Source organism: Coregonus lavaretus (genome assembly GCF_964263955.1).
Source record: "Coregonus lavaretus genome assembly, chromosome: 26".
NCBI lineage: Eukaryota > Metazoa > Chordata > Actinopteri > Salmoniformes > Salmonidae > Coregonus > Coregonus lavaretus.
The window spans coordinates 17,039,054-17,048,988 of NC_140013.1; the positions used below are offsets into that span (position 1 = coordinate 17,039,054).

General features: G+C 42.8%; 1 protein-coding gene across 1 annotated transcript in view; it reads right to left on the reverse strand.

The window, feature by feature from the left end:
• Positions 1-3,621, reverse strand: part of LOC311101255 (pleckstrin homology-like domain family B member 1) — a gene marked incomplete at its 5' end in the record, with an annotated part of 105,951 nt that extends 102,330 nt beyond the window's left edge. The window contains 2 exons of the mRNA XM_084142375.1: positions 1,176-1,277; positions 3,586-3,621. Of these exons, the coding sequence (XP_083998501.1) occupies positions 1,176-1,277; positions 3,586-3,621 (138 nt within the window). The remainder of the gene's footprint in view (positions 1-1,175; positions 1,278-3,585) is intronic.
• Positions 3,622-9,935: the final 6,314 nt, after the last annotated feature.

Below are 9,935 nucleotides of genomic sequence, written 5' to 3' on the forward strand. Positions count from 1 at the left end.
TTTGCTTGAGTTCCTGCATTTAAATATACATGGTACCGGCACCCAAAATGAGTACTGGCACCTATTTCAATAGTCAAGCACTGACTATCTGACATCTTTCAAATACCTTGAGCATTTTCTTTAGCCTGCCTGGAGTGCCAGATGGATATCTTAAATAGTATTTGAACCCAGGTCTCAGTAACACAGAGCCATACTAACCGCAGGTGGCTACAGAGGCAGCTTGTTGTTACAGACCCATTGTTCTCTTATCTAGTTAGTATTCAGGGAGCCTTGACATGTCACATCAGTGGACACAGTTATCAAGAGGAGAGGAGAAAATGCGGTGGGTATGGTTTGACATTGGAAAAATAAAACAAAATTACATAGTACAATAAGAGCCAGGATTTTGTTTTGTTTCCAACGTTGCTTGCCAAGTTTTTAGCATCGCTCACACAATGGCCTCACAGTCCGAAGTGCCCTTCCCCATTAAGAAAACACTCATCACAGAGTGGTGGTGAAGGGCAGGTTGTGGTTAGAGAGATGAGACTGCAGCATACACACACAAACGCGCACACACACATACACTGAGTATACAAAACATTAGGAGCACCTTCCTAATATTGAGTTGCACCCCCCCCCCCCTTTTGCCCTCAGAACAGCCTCAATTAGTCGGGGCATGGACTCTACAAGGTGTCAAAAGCGTTCCACAGGGATGCTGGCCCATGTTGACTGCAATGCCTCCCACAGTTGTGTCAAGTTGGCTGGATGTCCTTTGGGTGGTGGACCATTCTTGATACACATGAGAAACTGTTGAGCATGAAAAACAGCAGCGTTGCAGTTCTTGACACAAACCGGTCTGCCTGGCACCTACTACCATACCCCGTTACAAGGCACTTAAACCTTTTGTCTTGCCCATTCACCCTCTGAATGGCACACATACACAATCCATTTCTTAATTGTCTCAACGCTTAATCCTTCTTTAACCTGTCTCCTCCCCTCCCCTGATTGAAGTGTATTTAACAAGTGACATCAATAAGGTATCATAGCTTTCACCTGGTCAGTCTATGTCATGGAAAGGGCAGGTGTTCTTAATGTTTTGTATACTCAGTGTATATATACACACACACACATACACACACCACTGGCACACACACACACACACACACCCCAAAACAAAACACACACACACACCTCACCTGTAACACCTGATGGGTCTGCCGTCCGCAATCAGGCAGGTTCCTGTTCAGACTGTCCATATCCACTGCGTTGTCAATCACGCCCTCTGACACATGAAGGTCCTATGGAACAAAACATGACACACCTGTGAGAGGATCATCTAACAAAGGAGACCAACAGAGATGAAAGGATTCTGAAGGATTCATAGGAGACTAACAGAAATTAAAGGATTCTGAAGGATTCAAAGGAGTCCAACAGAGTTGAAAGGATTCTGAAGGATTCAAAGGAGACTAACAGAGATGAAAGGATTCTGAAGGATTTAAATGAGACTAACAGAGATGAAAGGATTCTGAAGGATTCAAAGGAGAATAACAGAGATGAAAGGATTATGAAGGATTCAAAGGAGACTAACAGAGATTAAAGGATTCTGAAGGATTCAAATGAGACTAACAGAGATTAAAGGATTCTGAAGGACTCAAAGGAGACTAACAGAGATGAAAGGATTCTGAAGGATTTAAATGAGACTAACAGAGATGAAAGGATTCTGAAGGATTCAAAGGAGACTAACAGAGATGAAGGGATTCTGAATGATTCAAATGAGTGTCACGCCCTGACCCGGAGAGACTGTTATTCTCTAGGTAGTTTGGTCAGGGTGTGAAACTCTATGTATTGTATTTCTATGTTTGGCCGGGTGTGGTTCCCAATCAGAGACAACGAGCGACAGCTGGATCATACTTAGGCAGCCAGTTTTCCTGCCTGGGTTGTGGGATCTTGTTTATGTTCCATGTTAGGCTTGTATGTGTTTAGCCCTTTGGACTTCACGTTACGTTGTTTCTTGTTTTGTTTATGTTTATTGAGTTAAATAAACATGTATGCTTTTCACGCTGCACCTTGGTCTGACCCGTCTCTCAACGATCGTGACAATGAGACTAACAGAGATGAAAGGATTCTGAAGGATTCAAAGGAGACTAACAGAGATGAAAGGATTCTGAAGGATTCAAAGGAGAATAACAGAGATTAAAGGATTCTGAAGGACTCAAAGGAGCCTAACAGAGATGAAGGATTCTGATGGATTCAAAGGAGCCTAACAGAGATGAAGGATTCTGATGGATTCAAAGGAGACTAACAAAGATTAATGGATTCTGATGGATTCAAAGGCCTTCTGCCATTACTGACTGCTGCTGTTTACAAAAGGCAACATGAATCATACTTTTTAATCTACTCTTTGTGTCTCTGTCCTTAGTCAAGTCTCGTCTTATGTGGCGTTTATACTGTACGTGCACGGTCATTCACATGGGTCTTTACATTACAAGTGAAAGACAATGGTCCAGAATGTTTAACTAGGCATGGCCAATGGGACTGTGAAAAGTCTGACCTTACAGGTGATCAATGAGTACTCTCAGAGAAAGGCAGACACTGCTGATTGTGATTCCCCCTTCAGCCCCTCTCAGCCAGGATGAGTCAGTAATGTGATTCATTAGATGAGAACACCCCACACACAGGGAGTCAGGCAGCGTTTACGTACATATTATGCTGATGTCCCCTATAACAGCACTGAGCCAACACACACACACATTCGAACACACAAACACACACGTATGCACACGTTCGCACACACACACACACACACACACACACACACACACACACAGGGTGATCTCCTCTGAGACCTGACATATCCACGGGAATGCATAGCAGCCGCCTTGCGTCTGTCTGTCTGTCTCCCCTCCCCTCCCCTAAGTCTCTACTGCACCCACCCCTCTCCCCCAGTCCCCTTATCCCACAAATTCCTTCTTTCTTATTCAATGCTTTTTGGGTTTTCCATGGAGTCGGCCCAGAACAGATTGCTATACATACTTTTCCATGTCTATATTTGTACATGTGTAATAAATGACCAGATTTGAGAGTGAGCATATGTGAGACTAAGAAAACACTTATGCATCCATTATCTGTGATATGAGAGGCTTGTGGGCAAATTAAGACGAGAATACCACAAGCAAGGTTACCCAACCCATATTTATAGTCATCGTTGTACATTTAAGTGCCTTGGATGGAAGTCTTCTCAGAGTAATTAGCATCCCTAAAATGTTGTGCAGGGTTGGAAAATATGTTTCTGATGTATCCCAATTCACAACATAGATTAAAATGTTCCTTATCATTAAGTGTATCCTGTTGTCATGATAGAACTAAGCCAAGAAATTAGCAAAAATGTCTGATATTACCTATAGAAATTACAACAATTCATATAAGTCCACAAACAGTTTTAAAAAACACTATGATCAGAACAAAACACTTAAATCTAAGTTATATTTCATATGACTATTTATACCAAGAAACTACTATATGTGAGAGACCCAGTAACCTCATGATATAGCCATCACGTCCCTTGTCATATCTCATAGTGCAGTTGTAGGTTTATCCGATAATTACCTTTCGCCAGTTGTCCAGCAAATATACATCCTCCATTGCGAAATGATTCTAGCTCTCAACTACAGAGTGAGCAAATTAGAGCTTCCTTCAAAGCTGCCACAGTACCTGCTTCCTGCCAGCAGCTCTACCTACTGGTGCATCGTCTACCTCAACAATCACCCCTGATTCGCTACCTGCTCCCATTTACAACACAAACCTGTCTGTGCTTGCTACACTGAACTAAGCCCACATTCCTGCCTGGCAGCCACAAGCCCTGATAACAGAAGGAGAGAGGGATGGAGAGAAGGACAGAGAGAAAAAATGAAGAGAAATGTGAGAGATGAAGAGAGTTGAGGGGTAGAAATAGCCTTTAGAGTGAGTTGACCAAGTTGAAGCAGAAACAGTATTATTAACACTATTAGAGAAATACAAACATGCAACAACTCAGAGAGAGTAACTCCATGTAGGCAATGTAGGTCAGCTGGAGAGCTGGATATAGAACATGCAATAGGCCGCCATCGAACGTTGTCTAATCCAATATATCTCTGTGATCTAGTCTGGTTTGATCTGATTCCAGACCCTATTCCAAGCCAGTTCCCACAACATGCCATCACATTCATCAAAGCCTCATCGTTCTCTCACTCTCTCTCTCTCTGTCCAAATACTGTTGACAGCATTTTCTCTTTAGATGTGCTCTAAAGAACCAGCCCACTGCTAACTACACACAGATTAAAGGAGCAACAATGCAAAGAATGTCAGCCTGGAGTCACTGCTATAAAGGCAGGCATTGTTTTCCATTGAGAATGCATGGGTCTTTCCCTCACACATGAAGGAATATTTATTGATGGGGATATGAGAGGGAAGCCATCGAGTTGGAGAGCAGATATGTTGGAGGGAGGGAGGGAGCTTGTGGCTTGCTGAAGGTATGCGAGAATGGGCAATAGCAGGGCATATCGTGTCCAAACCCGAAGTCCCACGACGGTCCCAGGAGACAAACAAATCAGTCACTCAAACACGTTGATGACAATCTGGGAGAAGTGTGGCAAATTGGGGAATTTGGGAATTTCTTCCCTATTTTCTTCCCCTATTCAAGACACGGAAACTCCTAAACAACAGCTGTAGTGTAGTACTGAACTTCCTCGACATAACAACAAGATGTGACCTGTGTAGACATCCTACGGTAGCTCATGTCAAAAATCCCTTTTAGGCCTTTATACTGCATGGAGGAGGAGATTCCTGGGTCAGGTCATGACAGCAGGCTACTGGTGTGGTCTACAGGGAGATCAGGGGTGGATGTCAGAAAGAGCAAAGATAAAATGATTCCTTCCTTTAACCACAGGGTTGAAAGTGTAACAGTTGGATATCTAGTAATGCATCCCCTCAAGCTACGCTCTGGAATATCATTTCCCTACTATCCAAACATGGCATTTGCAGGTTTTATCATGCATATGAATACACGTGGGACAACATTCTCCACAGATTCTCTACTCATGGGCATGAATTTCCAATGAAGAAACGCTTTGTGCACTTCCGAAATGCTGATGCGTCGGAAATAAATAGCAATTAGAATAGAAATGAATAGTCTCGTATGGAGTCCTGTAGTTCCAGGGTAATGATTGGCTGCTTGTTCCTTCCTACCCAGAGGATTACTCAACACTGGCATTAGAACTGAGGTGGGAGAGAGAGATAGAAAAAGAGAGAGAGAGAGAGAGAGAGAGAGAGAGAGAGAGAGAGAGGGAGAGGGAGAGGGAGAGGGAGAGGGAGAGGGAGAGGGAGAGGGAGAGGGAGAGGGAGAGGGAGAGGGAGAGAGAGAGAGAGAGAGAGAGAGAGAGAGAGAGGATGGTATTTTCATTGGTTGGTTATCTTTCTCTGCCAGTTCTGAGCCCTGCCTCCTCCTCCTGGTGATGAACCTAATCGTCTCTCTGGAGACACCAAATAAACTCCCTCACTCCCTTTCTTTTTCACACACACACACACACACACACACACACACACACACACACACACACACACACACACACACACACACACACACACACACACACACACACACACACACACACACACACACACACACACACACACACACACACACACTGGTGTTGCTCTAACAACATTAAATAAGCCAATGAGGTCATTTGACTGTTAATCATGAGGTAATGTTACATTTACTGGTGAATAAACATAAAGCTGAACAATCCATAATTTATCTTACAAATGCCATATCTGCTCACATGAATGATTTACTATTGCATCCTACTCCTTCTAGTTTTTGTTCTTGTGATAAAATATTCACTGTCTCCATAAAATGTAAGCACTCTCTCCCTGAGGCCTGATGTGTTTCTCACCCGGAAATGTTTCACTCTGAGAAAACATATCTGAAATCATCGCTGTTCCAATATTCACACTACCTAGAATGAAGCAATCAATTCTTGGGCTTGCTGGTATGGACATTGAAATGAAATGGCTCTGTTACAATATCATAACTAGTTTACCACCTATAATGAAGCAATGTATTGAGTAGATATTCTAGCTAAGTGGTATGTTAGTATGGACATTGGAATGCCAACATGTCAGGGAACAGGTTAGAGAGGGGAGGACAGTAGTTCTAGTAGTAGGCACCATGTACAGCCTACTATAGGAAGCCAAGTGGCTGCACATAAATACTTGGTATTTCAAAGAACATATGATTATGGCAACAATTTTACTCTGCAATGTTCCTTAGCTATTCACAACTGGATGTGGCTGGAGCCAAATAGTACCTTCTGTTTTTAGAGCGAGGCCACAGAAATGTAGCAAACTACCGTGGGAAGAGGTCCAGCATGTATCTTTTAGGCAGCCTTTACCAGATACCGTAAATCAGATGATATAAAGAAGATTCATGCTACTTGCGCAATATGCACAATACAGGGATATGCCTACAACAATACAATTCAACAAAGTAACAGTAAACATGTCGTCCTACACGAATGATGCAGTGCCCCCCTTGGGCCAATCAGTGTAATTTTGTAAAGTACGGATCTCTATGGCAAGACGCATCATTCACCCAAGTTTCGTCTGAGATATCGTGTGTGTTAGCTAGACTCAAATCCCTGAGCATGTGTGCCAAATTTCATCACTCCGAGTCAAACAGATCAAGCGATATAAACATGTGCCCGTTATAGCTCCACTGTGTGGTCAATATGTTCTTGCATATGTTGAGCCTTGACAATGTTTGCAACATGTGTACCAAATTTTGTTACAATACAAATATCATTGACTGATTTTTATGCATTTATGTACCAGCCCACGCACATGTGAATGTTTATTGGTCAATAGCTGCCATGTTGTTTTAGGTACTAGTCTGGAAAGTATTGCGTTGAGAGACCTTTGTCCATAGATGCCACATATCAAGTTTTGAGCAGATTGGTCATTCGGTGCCAGAGGAGTAGCATTTTAAATGTTTTCACAAAATTCAAAATTGCAGAAAATCCATCATGGCGGACCTTATGAGTCCCTGAGGACATTTATTTCCTTGTGAGGAGATAAATCTATGTGCCAAATTTCATGACTTTACGTCAAACGGGGTTGGGGTCATGACCTTTCAAAGTTTGCATTTTCAATCACTTGTTATACCGCCACCATCTGGCCAATCAGTATAATTTTGTAAATTACAGATCTCTATGGAAAGACGCATCATTCACCCAAGTTTAGTCAAAATCAGGCCAGTGCTGTCTGAGATATCTTGTGTGATGAACGTATGTACGTGCTAATGAATGGAGACAGAGCCACAGGCCCATCCCCAATTTCATCGTGGGGGACAATCAAGAAGTTACATACTTCTTTATGTGATAGAACCAAGTGATATATTGAGGGTTACTACAGCAATTGCATCACAAGAAAGCACACAACCTACTGAAACAAAGTGGTACTACAGGTCTAGGAGATGGGACCCAACCTGTCGCCAATGAAAAGGAATACAACACAAATAATTTCCATGGTTACAACATAAATGTGATGAAAACTCCTGCTGCACGTTGCTGTTTAACTTGGTATGGTTTACACACGGTGGACTAGTAAACTACTGGTAAACTCCTAATAACACACAACATACTGTAAAGCATATTGAAACAACATTGAGGGGTTTAATTAAAAAATGTCTCTGAAGAGAAAGCAATAAATTAAAAGAGTTTATGGTTAAATTTTGCTTACTGCCATTTGCTTGAGCAAAATGTCACCCTTTGTTGCATGGAATGCAAAACAGTACAAAAAGTAGTTTTAGCTCAAAACAAGAAATTAATTTGTGAGATGGAAGGAGATACAATTTAAAATGTGATATTGCGAAAGTACCCTTCTGTGGCAACACCCTTCCATGGTCTATGCCCCAAACACCCAAACAAAGTTGATATTTTCTCCGGCTGAGAATACATCATACACAGATCGCTATACAGGTAACTGACAAAATAAAGGAAACATCAACATAAAGTGTCTTAATAGGGCGTTGGGCCATCACGAGCCACCAGAACAGCTTCAATGCGCCTTGGCATAGATTCTAAAAGTGTCTGGAATTCTATTGGAGGGATGCGACACCATTCTTCCATGAAAAATTCCATAATTTGGTGTTTTGTTGATGGTGGTGGAAAACGCTGTCTCAAGCACCGCAATAATCTCCCATCTGTGTTCAATTGAGTTGAGATCTAGTGACTGATGCACACACACACACACACACACACACACACACACAAACACACACACACACACTTTAAACCCCAATGCTCCTTTGAGACACCTCTTTCAAAGTCACTGAGATCTCTTGTTAATCCAAATTAATGGGAAACTGTATTTCATGTACTCAAGTGTTTCCTTTATTTTGGCAGTTACCTGTACATTGAGTGCCATGAGTATAGCTCTACAACTCACAAAACTAGAGGAGAACTAGAACTGTAATTAAGCTCAAAACCAAACAAACTATCATTCCAAAGTTTATATATCAATTATTTCTGAGGTGTGTTGAGGTGTGTAAATTACTTATATTAAAAGGACCATATGCATCTCAATGTTCTTAAAGGGAAATTACACCCAAAAACTATATTTTGGTATTTGTTTCATTAGTCCATTGTTGATATAGTCCCAAAATGTTTTGCATGTCAGCAATGAAGTTTTCAATATATATATAACTTTCGACATACAGAAATACACCAGATATTATGTATTTTGATGCATTTTGATGCATACAACGTGAAATGCATCATACCGGCTGTTTTCTTTTACAGTTTTTTTCGATTGCTAACAAGCATTGTTCAATACTGCGGATACATGTGCAAAACTCTAAATACAGTTATCACAACAAAACTCTATGTATCTACAGACCATTTTGCAAATGTTAAGATACCGTTATCAAAACTGTTAAACTCAAGGTCATAGCTACAGTAAAAGCAAAATAGAATAAAATAATAACTCTTAACTATTCACGGCTGTCACGATCGTCTGAAGGAGGAGACCAATGCGCAGCGTTGCGAGTGAACATGATGACTTTATTAACTTAAAGCAACCACGAAGAAAACAACAAATGACGATACGTGAAGTTCTAAACTGAAATACAACTAACAGCAACAAAGAAACAATAACCCACAACACAAAGGAGAAAACATACAGAATATATATGGCTCCCAATCAGAGATAACGAGCCGACAGCTGACACTCGTTACCTCCGATTGGGAGTCATCGACCAATCACCACATGACACAAACAAAATGAAACTCACCCATCCCCAACACCACCAAATGAAATACACCCAAACACATGAAAATGAACAACCCTGGCTCAATATAAACGTCCATAGAGCCAGAGTGTCACAGTACCCCCCCCTAAAGGTGCGAACTCCGGGCGCACCAACATCAGGACTAGGGGAGGGTCTGGGTGGGCGTCTGTCCATGGTGGCGGCTCTGGCCCCGGTCGTGATCCCCACCCCACCACAGTCACAACCTGCTTCGGTAGCCTCCTCCTAATGACCACCCTCCACCTAACCCCACCTGGACTAAGGGGCAACCCCGGACTAAGGGGCAGCATCGGCCTAAGGGGCAGCACCGGGATAAGGGGCAGCACCGGGATAAGGGGCAGCACCGGGCTAAGGGACAGCACCGGACTAAGGGGCAGCACCGGACTACGGGGCAGTACCGGACTAAAGGGCAGTACAGGACTAAGGGGCAGCACCGGGCTAAGGGGCAGTACCGGACTCAGGGGCAGCACCGGACTAAGGGGCAGCACCGGGCTAAAGGGCAGCACCGGACTAAGGGGCAGCACCGGGCTAAGGGGCAGTACCTGACTAGATGGCGGATCCTGGCTGGCTGGCTCTGGCGGATCCTGGCGGGACGGCTCTGGCGGATCCTGGC